This window comes from Sporothrix schenckii (genome assembly GCF_000961545.1).
Source record: "Sporothrix schenckii 1099-18 chromosome Unknown Cont44, whole genome shotgun sequence".
Lineage (NCBI taxonomy): Eukaryota > Fungi > Ascomycota > Sordariomycetes > Ophiostomatales > Ophiostomataceae > Sporothrix > Sporothrix schenckii.
In genome coordinates, this window is record NW_015971145.1 from 6,247,098 (window position 1) to 6,264,158 (window position 17,061).

The 17,061-nt window shown below is 56.0% G+C and overlaps 2 protein-coding genes across 2 annotated transcripts; one reads left to right on the plus strand and one right to left on the minus strand.

Annotated features, from left to right (window-relative positions):
• Positions 1-1,240: 1,240 nt before the first annotated feature.
• On the minus strand, positions 1,241-2,600 carry SPSK_09263 (uncharacterized protein; the record flags this gene model as incomplete). Its single annotated transcript, XM_016735839.1, has 3 exons — positions 1,241-1,799; positions 1,874-2,140; positions 2,212-2,600. 3 exons carry the CDS (start codon positions 2,598-2,600, stop codon positions 1,241-1,243), a joined length of 1,215 nt encoding a protein of 404 aa, XP_016588686.1.
• A 7,763-nt stretch (positions 2,601-10,363) lies between these two features.
• Positions 10,364-16,189, plus strand: SPSK_08274 (proteasome component ECM29; the record flags this gene model as incomplete). Its single annotated transcript, XM_016734878.1, has 1 exon — positions 10,364-16,189. One exon carries the CDS (start codon positions 10,364-10,366, stop codon positions 16,187-16,189), a length of 5,826 nt encoding a protein of 1,941 aa, XP_016588687.1.
• Between the last annotated feature and the right edge of the window lie 872 nt (positions 16,190-17,061).

Below are 17,061 nucleotides of genomic sequence, written 5' to 3' on the forward strand. Positions count from 1 at the left end.
CAGTTCCAGGACGATTACGTAGGCAAAGAAAAATAAAGTTTACAATTTTGAAGAAAAAATAAATCAATGGAAACGAGCAGCACGTGCATTGTGTCCTATTTTCCACAGAAGGTATGGTCCGTCAAGCCATATCCAGGCACGCCTTTTGAAGGTTGAAGAGCACGCAGACGAAAATCAACACTAACAAAAGAGAGTGAAGAGAGAGTGAGAAGAATCGAGAGAAGTAAACGCATCAAATAACGTGAAGGCATTTTCTAAACAAGCATGCAAAAATTACAGACAAGTGACCTTTTTGTTCCCATTTTATGTTTCTCCCTGCGGACGAGCAGAAAACGCCATGGAATACCCTTGAGTCGAAACATAGAGGGAAAAGCAAGCACACAAGGAATTAGGGAAGGAAAAGGCGACAGGAAATCAAAAGGGCCGATGGCAATAAGATGGCGTTATAAGCTGCTTGGAAAGATGTCAGGGAAAACAAGACGCAAAGCGTGCAATGTAATTCACAAGCAATCGGTTTTTGTCCTCGTCTCGCACCATGAACCCTCGCGCTTTTCAGACTCAAGGGTAAGCAAAAATACGAGCTGAAACATCGTTGGGCACAATAAACTGTAGCGGGAAGAGTTGGCAGAAACAATGGCAAGGACAGCAACGAAAAGACGAGAAATCAAACCACTCGACGAGAGCAACACGAAGCGGATAGTAAGAAAAAGGATTTGAAAATATGACAAGTATGACGAAAGATAGGAGAGTTAATCAGCAATGACTAGGGGTTAGAAAAGGAGCCATAACGTGGTCAAGTTGGCAGACACAAGGAGGAAAAGAAAGAGAAAAGAAAAAAGCCTTCGACAATATGAAAATGGAAAGACCATCGAGGAACAAAAAAACCCTCATGAAAAACGTTTAGACGTTTTGTTACAAAGAACCGCGCGAAACGAGAAAACATTACATAAGATGCATCCATAGGGTGTAAACCATGTGTGGGAAAGTAGGAACAAACACCAAAGCACAAAGGGTAAAAAGGACGTCGGAAGTCATGAAAGAAATGCCTTTTGTCGTTTTCAATTCTTTTTGCCACCTTGACGCCTTTCACATCCGCCGAACGCCAACACTATGACAGGAAAGCATTGCGCGACGAAGGAAACAGCCTCTTTAGGAGAGCAAACTTGACATGACAAGTCAGCGAACCGGTCTTGTCGAGCGAGACCTTTGTAAGCATCAAAAGACGGCGCTTCCACTCACGTTAAACAGCAGGGGACGGACCGCCCGGGGGACCCTGGTTGCCACCGAAAGGACCAGGCCCGTAGGGGCTGACAGCGCCAGGGACGGCGCCGTGGACAGGGTAGTGCGGCGGCGGGGGAGCAGGGCGGTAGGGGGTGCCGACGCCCGAGTTGTTCTGCGAGCGGCCCCACGACAGGCGCACGCGCGAGTTGCCGATGGGGTAGCCCTGCATCTGGTTGATGGCCATCTCAGCAGCGTGGCGGTGCACGAACTGCACGAAACCGCAGCCCTTGCCAGGAGGGATCTTCACGTAGGTGATTTCGCCAAAGCCCTGGAAGAACGAGCGGAGCTCGTCCTCGGTGACGTAGCCAGACAGACCACCGACGAAGACCGTGGTGTTGTTGGGGTCGGTGAACTGGTTCATGGGCTGAGGGGCCATGGGGCCGAAGCCGGGTTGGTAGTACCCGCCAGCGCCGCCACCGTTGCCCATGTTCCAGCCACCCATCTGGTTGCCGCCCTGGGCAGGGCCGGGACCGTGTATGTGGTTGCCACCGTGCTGGCCCTGGCCGTACGGGTGAGAACTGATATATAGTTAGATTAGGACAATTCATGCCAACAAAAAATACCACAAAACAGCCGAATGCGTTATGCGTACCGAGTCTTAGGCGTAGCAGTCGAAATACGCATGGGGCGGTTGCCGCAGTAGACACCCTGCATCTCGAGAAGAGCACGCTGCTGGTCGTTCTCGTCCGAGAAGCGGACGAAACCGTAGCCACGGGACTGGCCGGTGACAGCGTCGGTCATAATCTTGGCAGACTTGCAGGACGGGAAGCGAGCTTGGAACAGGCTGACGAGAACGAACTCGTTGACTTCGGGGCCCAGATCTCCGACAAAAATGCTGAACTCTGGGCTGCGGTCGTCGCTGTCGGGGCAAGTCAGGTTAGCCTTGTTGTAAGAGGAATGTGAGGAGAGAGACGCAAAGAAGAGACGTACCGACGATCGACCAGACCACCACCAGAAGCCCAGTTGAGCTTGAAAGCACGGCCCGAGTTGGGGATGTTAGAGCCGTTCAGGCCAAGGGCCTTAGTGGCCGCCTCGACGGTGTTGAACTCCACGAAGCAGTAGCCAGCGTTGCCAGAGGCGCGATCGCGGATGACCTTGACGTTGACGTTCTCGCCCGAAACAGTGGAGAAGACGTTCTTGACAAAGTTCTCATCCATCCACGGCTCAAGCTCGCCCATCCAAAGAGTCTTGGAGGACTCGCTGCCCTGGGGAAGAGTCGCGGCAGGGGGGAACGAGGAGTCGATCGTCGAGCCGTTGATGGGAGTCGTGTTCGACTCGGCAGTCAGGTTGCCGTTGGCGGGGGGAGGGAAGTTGGCCATTTTGAAGACTACGCTTTGTTAGCATCACAGGCAGAGGACAACTTTAGAGAGGCACAATTGGACACGACAACAAGGATACGTAGTACAATCATCCAATGCAAACACCAGTCCGAGGATACATTCACTTACCAAAAGACAAAAGCTAAAATTGGAGAAGAGCCTGCAGGTAGACGAAAGTATGTGTTAGGCAATGGCGAAAAAACAGAACAAGATGGCAAAATGTGGCAGCCAAGGCAGCAATTGACGATGGTGCGCAGATGCAAAAGGTCCGAAAATCTTGGGAAATGTTAGCAATGTTGAAGAAGGGAATTGACGCCATAGTGAGAGGCAACATTAACCACGTGACGCTAGCGACCAGGTTGATGGACATCCCTCTGTCGGCAGGATCTGATCCCATTGACAAAAATCTGCTCAATAAGATCTAGGGAAAGGCAATGCCATGTCCTTCTCTCCAAGCGGAACGTATTGTACGCTCAGCATCCTTCCTCATCTTACTTTAACCTCACCGCCTCATAAAAAATACAGCAAAAACTTACCAAATGTGTGAATGAGCAGTCTTTTCTCTAAGGAGACAAAAGCTGACGTACCGAAATAAGGAACCCAAAGACAATTCAAGTGTGATCGTAAACGTAAACGTAACGCCTCGCGCCTCGAATAGAAAATAGAGGTTGGAGAAGGATTGGTGCGTAGAAAACGTAGACGACGTGGGAAGATGCAAAAACGACAGTGACAGTGCTCAAAGGATGGCAGAAACAGTCGTATGCTAGTACAAGAACTGCGAGAAAGAGGAAAAGTCAGCGACTGCAATGCAATGACCGTGGAATAAAGTTAAAGCAGCAAACGAAACGTAAGGGCAAAGAAACACAAAAAACGAAACGAAAAGAAAAAAGGCTCCAAGCGAGGACACGAAGAACAGCGGATCGAAAAAAGGAAGAAATGTGCACGAATGACCAAATCGAGTCTGAGCACCAAGACAGGTCGCTTGAGGGTCCAAGGGAAGCTCCCTCTGTGTGCTGTCCTCTCTGGACAACATGGCTATGGCCGGCTGAGAAACTCGACGGACAGGGGTTCGTAACACGCAGCCGTCTGTCACGTCGAGTAATGTCTTTGACGCATCCAGGCACCTCCGGGGAGCAACGACTGGTAGACGGTTGCTGGGTATATACCATGGTCCGGTACATGGCACCGGATCCTTCAAAAGAGTCCAGTTCGTTTGTTTAAACGAGATTTGAGGCAGGAATTTTGGCAAGAACTGGCCAAGGCTGGCTTGAGCAAGAAGCCACAGTGCCAAAAAAAATCTCGCCTTTATTCCATATTCCCGTTCCTGGGATTCCACAGCCTGAACCTTTAACCGCGCGCACTGCTCTCGTGGCAATTCCGAGTGGCCGCAAAGCCTAAAATCCGGACGCAAGGTAGCCCTAAGTCCAAGCTTCGAGATATAGCGCAACGAAATGTGGAAGCAAAAATTCGTGCAGACTTGACGATTGGTGTAATTTGGAGTATTGTCAGCGTGGGCAAGGCGCGCCAACAATTCGTATATTGTGGCCGTCAGTCGGATCGATAAGTCGAGGGTCGAGGTTGGTCTCGAAGATTATGGCAGGCAGTTCCGGACACGTTGCGCTGGCAGTCATGACCATCAAAAAGTTCAATCTTGCCTCAAAGGCAAAAACCGCGAGCTAGGCGCTGGCAACCGAAACCCGCTATGGTGTCTTTCGCGAGAAACAGCCCCATGTGGGATAAATGCGCAGTACCGGCAACTCTCGGTTCGCAGATCGGCGCGCTCTGGGCCGCTATGATCATCCGCAATTGCTTGCCGCGTCAAGTCCTTGAAGGCGAAATTGCCAACTCCAATCCCGCCCACCGGTTCACAAGCGTGGGGCGCCGACATGTGTTCTGCCCTGTTCGACAACCGAAACATCCGGAAGCAACGGCGAGATCAAGGCAGCAATGTCGGTCGGTCTAATGTCGGGGTTTTCCGGTTGAGCCGGGAAATAGACGGCAGAAGTTGAAAGCGCCGGCCGTTTGAAATCGAGTTCTATTGCGGCTTCGTAGGTCGTGGAGGCGCGCGCATATTCGGTATGTCGAATGAGTGCCGGCGATAGTTCAACATTGGAAATCGTTGACGAGACACCTCGGACTCGAAAAGAGAGACACGGGCGCGAGGAAACAAGAGGAAGAAAAACAAGACAGAGCCACAGGGACAGGATCCAGGAACAAAGACAGAGACAGAAACAGAGACAGACGCAAGACAGAAGAAACACTACACAATGCTGAAACAGAGAATATAGGCACGGCGGCGGATTGTGACGCAGGTGTCGCAAGCGCGCACGAACGAGTCGCGCGTCGCGCCGGCGCGAGAGAAAAAAAGCTTACCTTGAATGGCAAATGCTCGATAGAAGAGGCAAACGGCGAGAAGAGCGCGAGCGCAAAACACTGTCGGTAGAAAGACTGGGCGTGAGCGGGTGGCAAGAGAGAAGGAGGGGTGTGACGAGAGAGTGAGGGGATATGCGTGACGCTGCTGCAATGGTCGTCGGCAGAAACGGAGGAGTAAACAGAATCGACTCGAACGAAAATGCGTGATGCGACAATGACAGCAAAAATCACACCAAAAAGGAAGACTGTGCGATCGGGGAAGACTTGGGGAGATGGGAGAGGCGAGGAATTGAGAAAGCACGAACAAGAAGCAGGCAACACGAACAAAACGAAATGCGCGTGACAAGATCGAGAGAAAAAAGATGAGAGAAAAAGATTCACGGAAAGGTGAAGAGAAAGAAAAAAGAAAATGACAATAGAGGGGAAGAAAGGAGAGAGTAGGTGGGGATGGGGGGTGTTGCGTCGAAAGGTGAGAAAGGGAGTGGCAAGACGAGGAAAGTGCGAACTAGAAAAGGGAGGCAGAGAGGGAGAGAGCCTGCAAAAAGTGCGAACGAGGATATTTTCGGGGGGCACGTTGCGCGCAGAGCCTGGGATGATCGGAGTGGATGACTGCTGGCAAGATTTAGTGGGTATTAGAGAAGAAGGGAGAACGGCGCAGAAAGAGCAAAGCGCAGGGCAGTGAAAGGAAAGAAAAATCCTAGTTAAAATTTTCGTGCACTAAAAACTGGGCAGAAAAGACGGGCCCAGCCAGAAAAACTAGCTGGAATATTGAATAGCACCAAATTATGCGAGGCACTTCGTCGTCCCCTGGCAGAGAAAGTGGAGGCGGAACCGCACGTAGGCGCGCCAGGGTTGGGCGGAAGGTACCTATTGTGTAGGTGCTTTCCAGCTTTGTTTGCCGTTTCTTACAGTACGGGCAGAATATGATATCTCGCACACTGTGCAATAGCCTGGCCATTTGCGGAGGAAGGAACGACAACACCTCAGGTGCACGCATGCAGGTCCCATCCAGGTGTGCAATTTAGGCTCCTTACTAGTTCGCTAGCGGGGTGGGCAGTGCTGAAAGAGATGTGCGCGTCATGGCACCTGCGTATCCTCAAACTATCTGACAGCAACGACCAACCCGACCAGCCGACGTCCAACGACCTGCCTGACGTCCCCTGTGAGAGCGCTGGAACGGTCGTAAGATGAGGAATTCAGCAGAGGGGGGTAGGTGCGTAAAAAGGCCGCACACAGATGAGATGGAAGGAAGTACCAGAAGAGAGCGAAGTCTCCACTTTTCTTGCCCTTTTTTGGCATTCTGCCTGTATTTTTGCACGATTCTGGGCCCTCGAGAAAGGCCATTGGCAGCTGCGGTTGGCAGTCTGCTTGGTGCCCAGGTGCCCTAGCTCTTTAGCTTTTGTGCTGTCGCGAAAGAGAACGCGAACCGAAGGAGGGGCAGGTAGGCTCTCGATGCTCTCGAGGCAGCGACATCTCACCGCAGTGCCACTGTCCCGTTCTGCAGCTCGTTGCCCATCACGCATTTCACTTTCGCTTGAATTTACTCGCCATGCCCTATAGGTCCCGGCTGCATCTGCATGCCGAGAACACCTGCAAGGTAAAGCAAAGGGTCGGAAAAGATACTTTGCATCTTGACTCTTCCGCCGCAATCTGCAAGTCAAGCAAGGGAGAGGCCAAGTGCGCATTAGCGCGGTGTCGTGGTGGTGTCGCTCTTGGCCCTACAGGGTGTGGTCATGACTACGACAAACGACGGCATGCAAAAGGCCTGATCTGACGTTCGGCTTGTTCGCTGGCTCTGATTTCCTTCTTGTTGGTCTTTTTTTCCTCCGAGTAATCTTGATACATTGGTGGGCCGTGTGGGTCCGCACTGTGTTTTCTCTCCCAATGCCCGCCATATTGTTTCTCCCATTTTTTGCTTCTGCTTACCGAGGGTAATACTGCGATGCACAGAAGGCTCATCTTCTTGTGCAGTCGGGCTTCCTTTCGTTGGTTTTGCTTGCTGGTCCTCCCCCCTGATCTCCACTGCAGCTGCAGCGGCATGCTACGAGCATTGCAGGCCCAATGAAACGGGCCAGTTGCAGTTGATGGTTCTTCGCAGTGCCGTGGCCTGGTGCTGGACGACATCGTCGAAAAGGTCATGTCATGGGCGTCGCATTTTCAGCTGTCTGCTGGAGGCTTTTGTCTGAGCTCCCGTACCCACTTCTCTTACGACGCCGATGCCACTAGTCCTGCCCTGTCGAACCTGCCGGTGCCTCCAGCGTTTTGAGACCGGTCCTGCCGGAGACAGGACAAAGAGTACGACACAGCGCATGACGTGCAGGCAAGTACAGTCTGGCAGTATCCCGATAAGCACCAAGAAATGCCAGACATCTCAAGACGGAGGTATGAGTTGAGTTCAGAGGAAACCAACGCCCGAAAGCGCTTGGAGAAACCATTGACCATGAAGCCCATAAGCTCCTGATGCTGGCGTATATAATGATGAGGCCACTCAGTGTTTCCTCTCATTAAAAAAAGGCGAGTTGGGACTGGATCGGACATACTCTGGCCATAAAAGGTTTCAGCTTCTGGCCGCTTGCCGTTCATAATGAAGACTTTATGATTGGCCTCGCAAAGGATCGTCAAGGGACCATCCCTGGCCAAAAAGAAACAAAGGGAGGACAGGCGCGAGGAGCAGCGAAAGCAGAAGATCGGGATCCACAAACGCATCCGCCACGATGTGCGCGGGACAAGGACGACAGAGGCAGGATGGATGTCACAGACGACGAGAAACATGACAAGAATACGAGAGACACGGGACGAGGCGCGCCATGCTATTTACCGCACCCTCCTGAGGCCTGGGCGAGACTGTCGTTGGGTTTCCCTTGGGTGGTCCTGGACGGCAACGCTCATCGCTTGTCCTTGGCTATTTACTACCCCTGAAACGGCCTAGTATTTTGCGCACGTACGTTTAAACGCGTGCGATCGAAAAATTCAATTTAACGCCCGTATTTTTAGACCGTGTTCAGGCTGTCGGGACGCGTCTCTGCGTTCCCTCGGCGTCGTCTTTTCTGCTAATTACTCCGTATTTTCTCTTTATTTTCCCCTGTCGTCCCTGGTCTTATCTAGCCGCTTACTCTCTTAAGACCGCTTCCAAGGAACAATCCAGGGCAAATGCCCCATCCCAACAGCCCGACCCGTCTTGATTGTTTCGATGAGCGGGAAGGGTTCAAGGGGAGAGCGGATCAATTGGTTGGAAAAGAACAAGAACACAAAGGGAATGAGTGCTCGGACAAACAGCGGCACACAAGATTTGCGAATGCACAACGAGGTTTTGCATTGAAACTCTGTGCCAGACAGCAACAAGAGGCACTTGCAGTCAATCAGAGATCGATCTCGTTATCTGTCGTACTCATCCCACATAGCATTCTCCTCACCGTGTTCCCGGCACTGTCTTGACGAAAGCGACGTGATGACATGCAGAGGAGAGTCGGATTGTTTCGATCTCCATTCGCAGTCGGCCAACCAGGACAACATGTCATATTCAATCCTACCATCTTACGTGGGTGGGCAGGGATGAGGGAAGGCACTTAGGCGAGAGAAGCAGCGCTGCAGCCCCTGCAAGCACGAAACAATGCCTGCCGCCTTGTGGCACTGCTTACTTTGATCTCGACAGAATCCCAGCCGTGCCAAAAATTACATGGGAGTAAGGACGAAACCAACTGTGCATTTTGCAATCTACATGCAGAATTGCCGCCTCTTCAAGATGCCAATATACCTATACCAGACGTGGGAAATAGGCGTGACCAGAAGTACGGCCGTCATAAAGGCTAATTGAATTGACAAGTATGTACATCAGGCGTCGTAGAGGAAGCTTTGACGTAGATGCAACCACCGCGTGTTCCATTGTGCTGTGGGAAGTGACGGTATCAAGAGTTCATGATACACATGCACGTCAATGAGCAAATGGTGGTCCGGGATTGTTCATGTTGCAAAGTTGGTGGAAAAGCTTGTCGACTCCGAGAGCACAACACGTGCTTGGTCAGGAATGTCCAGTGGCAGCTGGTCCAGTTTGGCATGTGTTGGTTTGACTATACTAGAGTGAGTTATTTACATTGGGGCAGTTTTCAACTTAATTTAATTTTTGGTCTTTAAGAAAGTCATTAAATTGACAAAAAAAAAACAAAAAAACAAAAACAAAAAGAAAGCAAAACATTTTCATGAAACAGTTTTGGGCTGTATGAGTGTGAAGACGAATAAGTAGTTGAGACTTTACAACAATACGAGAACTTATACAGCAAACAATTATTGTTGGCTGGTAACCTCGCCGAATATCACGAAAGAGATGCATTTTGTAATTATTTGCTTGCTCACCAATCCATCCGTTCACCGAGCTGACTCTGACAGGGTATTGGAGGCTATGAAAGGCGAAAGACGAGTAAAAACGGGCCGATGTGCATCGCGGCTGTTCTTCTTGCCTGCATTTTCGCAATATCAATATGCTGCTGTCTTGTCGTCTATGCCTTTTACACCACGAAGGCCTTCTCGCCACGGTGAACATGGGCATTGTTCCATAGTGTTTTCTAGAACGAGACTGACAACTCAGCCGCCATTTGTACCTTGCAGACGCAGTAAGTAGACGGCAGGCTGATAAGTGACAACAATTCTCCGGGACAATGACAAACCATATGCCGCCTAATATCTGATATTGACGGAAGCAGATTGAACAACGTGGCTGCAAGATGCCACTGGTACTCTGATATAGTTTCATGAACCAATAAGTGAGATGTTGCGGTGGAGAGCGAGCCGGTAACCAACAGGCGCTGTTTTAATGCTTCAGCCGCGATGTTGTAATATGAGCTGAATATCTGTAAGGGTATGTCGTTCAGGACCTTTGAACTGTCTGGCAGGCTCCCTTTATTTGACGTCAACGCGATCACACGTGACTGCTTACTCATCAACTCTATGCTTACTGCTCACGTCCGCCCAGCCGTGTGCACGTCACAACGGCCGCCGCCTAGCGCCTAGCAGGGACCCCGCCTAGCCCGGAGCTCTCCAGTGGGTGTGGCCCCTTCTACAATAGCCCGTTCTCGCATGTTCCGGCCAGGCACGGCGATGTTGACGACAGCCGACGACGCCACCTAAACGAGGCTCTGGACGACGAACGAAAACAGCAAACACAGCGAAAGGGACTTTATTATAGACCGGCGTTTCTCTTTCTGCAGCCTTTGTACATTTTGTCTAGCCATCATTGTGGCTTTAGCCAGTCTAAGACGTCACCCCAATCGCAAAACAAAAACATAACATATCATCGTCAAGCGTTTGAAAGGCGATAGCAGTCATCTCTAGCCTCCACTTCACCCTTAAATTCTGCGGCGCATCCTCACCTACATACATGCCCCTGCCGACCTGAGATGGCAGAGCCTACGTCCGAGCAGCGCGAGCTCTCGCTCGTGGAAAAGGTCGATTTCCGCATCCTCAATGTGGCCAACAACGAGCAGAAGCTGCAGGACCTGCTGAGCAAGTTCCTCGTGCCGCTCCTCCTCAAGGGCGCCAGCGAACATGCCTCGGTGCGCGCCAAGGTGGCCACCGTCGCCCAGCGCCTCAAGCTGTTCATCAAGCCGCCAGGCGTCGTCCTGCCCGTGGCGGCCCTCGTCGACCAGTTCAAGTCCACCGCGTCGCCCGTCGTGCGCCACCTCGACATGGTCTTCATCCAGCACAGCATCGGCCGGCTGTCGGCCAAGGACCGCCGTGCTCTTTTGCCGGCGTTGTTGCGCGGCATCTCGCGCGTGAACAGCAGCACGCCCGCGCTCTTTGATATTGTGCTGCAGACGCTGTCGGTCCTCAAGGTGCCCGCACGCGGCTCGCAAGAGGACGACGCTTTCGCCGAGGCCATTGGGCTGGCAGACCCGGCCGACGCCGTGTACGTGGCCGAGCGGTTTGGTCAGGTGTTTCTGCTGTCGCGGGGCGGCAGTGGCGGCGCAGCGTCCGGCGCACACATGGCCGCTGCGGCCGACGTGGCCTTTTTTGGCCTGGACCAAGACGACGCCTGGTTGCGGGCCGGCACCAACCTGGCCGAAACCCGGATCCGCGTGGCGCAGTTTTTGGCCAGCGGCGCGTTTGCCCACAACGACGACACAGAGGTGGCCCGCTTCATGCCGTCGCTCTATGCCGCCGTGCACACCGACAGCCGCGTGTCGTCGCTGGGCGAGGACCTGCTCAAGCGCACCAAGGTGTCTCTCGAGTCCAAGACGCTTGTGGAGCAGTTGTTTGCCGCTCATGCCGTGCTGCCACCCGCCTACCGCATCCGCATCCTGAACCTGCTGAGCCGGTCGTCGCTGTCGACCTCGTACACCGACGAGATTTTAAAGGTCGTGGTGCGCGACATGGGCGCCAACAAGGATACGTCGGCCGAGGCGGCGGTGGCGGACAACGGCGCAGCGGCCTCGTCCCGGTCGCGTGGCCTGGAAATGGCCAAGCTGTACAAGGCGCTCTTCGAGTATATCAACTGGATCGCGCGCATCGGCCCCAACAAGCAGGACTTTGCCATTGGACGGCCCCTAATCGAATACCTGCAGCAGTACATCCAGGACCTTGGCTGGCCGGTGCCCACGTCGACAGGTGTGGACAACGAGACGCTGCGCGCCAAGGCATACGAGACGATCGGCCAGCTGGCCAAGGGCGCGCGCATGACCATGGCAGAACGCCTGGCGCTGGCGCGCTACTTCTTCCGCTCGCTAACCGAAGACCCCGTTGCTGAGGTCGTTGTGAACGTGGACGGCGCACTGTCCAGCCTGTCGTCTGTGTTTGCACCAGAGATGGCTGCCAGGGGCAAAAGGAGCGGAACGAGCAAAACGCAAGAACAAGAACAGCAGACAAGAGACCGCGAGACCATTGAGTCCGAGCTGCGTGCTATGCTGCTCGAATACATTGGCCTCGATGGCAGCGACGATGGAGATGCGCGCATCCGCCGAAGCGCACGCCACGCGGCCGCCAAGTGGGCAAACAACTGTCTTCGGTTCGCCGACCCCGTCGGCCGCTGGATCGACATCCTGGCCGCTGCGGGCCGGCGCGGCGAGCGCAGCGATGTGGTCGAGGAGGGCCACAAGGGTCTGGACCCGTGGACCTACTACAGCAACAACGTGGACGACCTGGTGCTGCCGCAGTGGCCGGCGCTTGTGCAGACCTTCTTTAAGGAGCGCGTGGGCGGCGAGGCGGCCGAGCACACCGAACCGGCCGGCATGGACGTGGATGCTGTGTCGGTCTTTGTCAACTTTCCCGGTGACATTTTGGACGCGTTTGCGCTTGCCGTCAACTACTGCAAGCGCATCTTGCTGTTGACAGCGCTGACCGACTTCAAGGTCGAGCCCGGCTGGGAGCAGCAGGTCGAGACGCTGGTGCGGTCAGACAAGGCTAGCCGGGACGCGATTCGGGCCTACCTCGCGTCGTCGGCCGCGCTCCAGACGTCGCTGCAGGACCTGCTCGAGGCTGCCTTGGAAGGCATGCTCCTCAAGGACAAGCCGGCCGTCGTCGAGCCGTGTGGCCGCTGCTTTGTCGAGCTGGCCTCGCTCGCGCCGCAGGCTGCGCTCGCGCACTTGGCCGGCCGAACGCCTGAGCTGCTGCCCCTCGCCACGTCAAACAAGAAGGAAGTGAGAAAGCTCGCGGCGGCCGCCATTGGCATCCTGGGTGCCCATCCAGACAATGGCGTTGCCAGCGTGGCCAAGCTCAAGGCCGATCTGGTGGCTGCCGCCCAGCCATGGAAGACCGCCGTGGGCTCGGAGCTGAACGCGACGGAGGGTGCCTTTGTGTCCCTGGCACATCTATTGTCACGAATTGTGTTTTATGACGCCGCCGACGCAGACCGACAGCGAGCCTCGCTCGTGGACGACGTTGCGACCCTGTTTCCGACTGCAAAGGAGATCAGCGAGGCGTCCATGTCGTTCCAAGACGCATTGTTTGACGCCCTGTCCCAGCTGTGGACGGCAGGCATTGCCTGTCTCCCGGGCTCTGTTCCTGATGGAAGCGACGCGGATACGAACAAGACGATTGTTGGATTCGTCGACGTGCTCACCACGCAAGCCAAAAAGGGCAACGAGCGCGCCATCGCCGCCCTGGGCCGCCTTGCTGTGTCCGTCGGTGCTGACTCGACAGCGGCCGGGGCCGAATCCACCGACACGGAGAAAGGGGCAGACGAGACGGACGTCACGGCGCTGATCCTGTCCAAGCTGTACGATTTGTACGAAATCAAGCAGGCCGAGGCACACTTTGCCATTGGCGGCGCGATCACGGCGGCCGTGGCCTGTTGGGACGCGGACGTGGTGGAGCTGTCACTCGATGTACAGTCGGCGTCGTCTTCGTCTTCGTCTTCGTTGTCGTCTTCGTCCAGCACCAGCCAGGCCAAGCGGGCGCCGTTCCGGATCGCCAAGCGGCCGCACCGGCTGACCACCGCTCTGGACAAGATCCTGACGGACGGCAAAACAACAAAGCCGGCTCTTCTCAAGGCGTCGGGAATCTGGCTGTTCAGCCTGATCCAGCACTGCGCGCACCTGCCCGAGGTGCAGAGCCGACTGCGCGAGTGCCAGGTCGCGTTCATGCGGCTGCTGAGCGCGCGCGACGAGCTGGTGCAGGAGACGGCGTCGCGGGGCCTGGCGCTCGTGTACGAAAAGGGCGATGCGCCGCTCAAGGGCGACCTGGTGCGCGACCTGGTGGCGTCGTTTACGGGCAGCGGCACGCAGCTCAAGGTCGACGAGGACACGGAGCTGTTTGACGCGGGCGCGCTGCCGACGGGCGAGGGCAAGTCGGTCACGTCGTACCGCGACATTGTCAACCTGGCCAACGAAGTGGGCGACCAGACGCTCATCTACAAGTTCATGTCGCTGGCGGCCAACGCGGCCACGTGGTCGACGCGGTCGGCCTTTGGCCGCTTCGGCCTCAGCAACATCCTGTCGTCCGAGGCGGAGACGGTCGACCCCAAGCTGTACCCGAAGCTGTTCCGCTACCGCTTCGACCCCAACCCCAACGTGCAGCGGTCGATGAACGACATCTGGAAGGCGCTGGTCAAGGACTCGAACGCGGTCATCGAGACGCACTTTGCCGCCATCATGGAGGACCTCCTGAAGAGCATCCTGGGCAAGGAGTGGCGCGTGCGCGAGGCCAGCGCGGCGGCCATCGCCGACCTCGTGCAGGGGCGGCCGTTTACGCAATACGAAGCGTACTACCAGGACATATGGGCGCGCGCGCTCAAGGTGCTCGACGACGTCAAAGGATCGGTGCGCGAGGCGGCGCTGCGGCTCTGCATCACGCTGTCCAACACGCTTGTGCGGCAGCTGGAAGAGGACGGCAGCGGCGGCAGCGCAGCCGGCGCGCGCAAGAACGCCGTCGCCATGATGAACGAGGCGCTGCCCTTCCTCATGTCCGACAAGGGCATCGAGAGCGGCGTCGAGGACGTCAAGGTGTTTGCGACGCTGACCGTGCTCAAGATTGCCAAGCACGGCGGCAAGTCGCTGCGGCCGTACATTGCGGCCATGGTGCCGCACCTGCTGGGCCTGCTGAGCACCATCGAGCCGCAGGCCTTCAACTACTACTACATGCGCTCCGGCGACGACGACCGGGAGAAGCTCGACAAGATGCGCAGTGCCATGGTGTCGCAGTCGCCCATCTCCGAGGCCATCGAGAACAGCCTGCGCAGCGTCGATGCCGCCGTGCTCACGGACCTGGCGCCCGGCATCGAGGCGGCGATGAAGAGCGCGGTCGGCATGCCGACCAAGATCGGCTGCGGGCGGGTCCTGCAGACGCTGGCCACGCGCCACGCGCTCGACTTTGCGCCGCACAGCGCGCGGTTCCTGCAGCTGCTGGGCAAGCAGCTGCTCGACCGCAACGACGAGGTCAGCCAGAGCTATGCCAAGACGGCGGCGTACGTCGTGCGGACGGCGCCCGACGCCGCGCGCGCGCGGTTCGTGGGCCACCTCGTCGACCTGTATTTTGGAGCCGAGGACGAGACCCGCCGCCAGAAGGTGGCCGACGCCGTGCTGTTCCTGTCCAAGATCAGCCCGGACCACTTCAACGCGCTCGAAGCGCGCCTGCTACCACTCTCGTACCTGGCCCGCCACGACGCCGACGACTACGTGCACAAGGCTGCCGACGAGGTCTGGAGCAAGCACGCCGGCAGCAGTTTGAGCGTGGCGCGGTACGTGCCCGAGATTGCTGCGCTGACCGAGCGCGCGCTCGACACGGCGCAGTGGGCGCTCAAGCACGCCGGTGCGCGCACGGCGGCGGCGGCCGTCGGGTCGGTGCTGGCCGCCAGTGACCTCAGCGGCCAGGTCAACGTGGCGCACCTCACGCTGCTGTGGCCGCTCTACGAACGCGCACTGGCCCTCAAGACATTTGACGGCAAGGAGACGCTGCTGGAGGTGCTGCCTGATGTTGTGAGCAAGGGCAAGGCGCTGTGGCAGGACAACGCCAAGGTGGCCGCGTCTCTGCGCAAAATGGCGACGGTGGAGGCCAAGCGCAACAACGACGCATACCGCGTGCACGCCTTCAAGTGCCTGTGGCGCGTGGCCGCGGCGCGCGAGGACGAGGCGGCCGTCGGCATGTGGGACGACATTGTGGCGATTGTGACGCCACACCTGGAGGCGCTCAAGGAGTGGGAGGATGCCAAGGATGGCGGCGACCGCATGGACATCGACTCGGCCAACGGCAGCAAGAAGGACACGGCGGCCGCTACAAAAGAACGGCTCGTGCGGCAGGCGGCGGAGAATGCGCTGGATGCGGTGGCCCGCGGCTACCACAAACCCTCGCTGCGGCGCGACCCTCGCGCCGTTCTGGCGGCTGTCTGGGCCGCTCTGGCCCCCTTTGTGAGCAGCAACGCCTACATCCTTGTCCGGCGGACGACTTGGTACAAGGCCGTGGGTGAGCTGCTCGAGGCGGCCGCGTCGACGGATGTGCCGTCCACGTCCTCGTCGTCCTCGTCGTCCTCGTCGGAAAGCGGCGGCGACTTGGCATTGGCTTACCTTGCGTCTCTCGACGTCGACACACCCGAGGCGGGCACAGAAGAGCAGCGCTCGTCGCGGGCCAAGGCGCTCAAGGCACTGGTCAGAGCAAGCAAAAAGGGGGCGTTGGGCGCCGTTGGCAGCGAAGCGGCCAGCAAAATCAAAGCGGCCGTCGACGGGGCGCTCTCGACAGAGCGGTCTCTTGATGTGCAGAAGCTATTGCGAGAGGCTGTTGCTGAAGGAAAGAAGTAGGAGAAGTAGGAGAAGTAGGCCACGTCTTGACGAAAGCCGAAGCGAAAGAAAACCGCCGAGTGTACTTTTTGAGTATGCAGGATTGTGCGATTATATTTTAAAGTTTGATACATAGTCCATTACATGTATCATTGTACATATCCACAATGTTTCACATTGCATCTAAAGGACGATTTTACTGAAAAATAAAATAAACAGAGTATAGTAAATCAAATACTCGATACTCGTCGCCTGTTTTGATGATTGTGTACGGAGTAATGCCCCGTTGTTTGCAGTTGTAATTGGTGATGATAAATACACAGACGACGCGATTTCGGTTGCTCCAAAGTTCGGTTCGACTGCTCTGATTGGCTTATTACTCTGCAAGACACAGCTCCCATCGCCCTAAAACGCCCTAACCGCCATCCGCCCCCATTGCGTCACGGCACTCGAACCCCACTGGACAGCTCCAGCAGGACGGCGCGGGGCAGTCAACTGTGCTGGAGCCGTTGGGGCAGCCTGGCGGGGCGAAGGCCAGGCCACACAGAAAGTTTCGCCTACCCGCGGCCACTGCTAATTTCTTCGTCACCGTCGCGCTGCCTGGGTCCGCCTAACAATCAGTGTCTACCTACCTAAAGCTTGTTGCACTCACTTCACAACCTCTTCCTCACGTTCTTCACTCTTCACTCTTCACTCTTCACTCTTCCCACGCAGCTGTCTCAAGGCTCCTTTGTCTCCCAATCCGATCAACGCCCACTCTCCACGACAAATATACGAATCTCTGCTCGTAACTTTGCCATCTCACACCACGTCTTCACCTGCACCCAAGGGAGGGTCGACAGGCGTTGACGGCCAGCAGGAAACGCCAACAACCGCGTTTGTCCTGGTAGCAC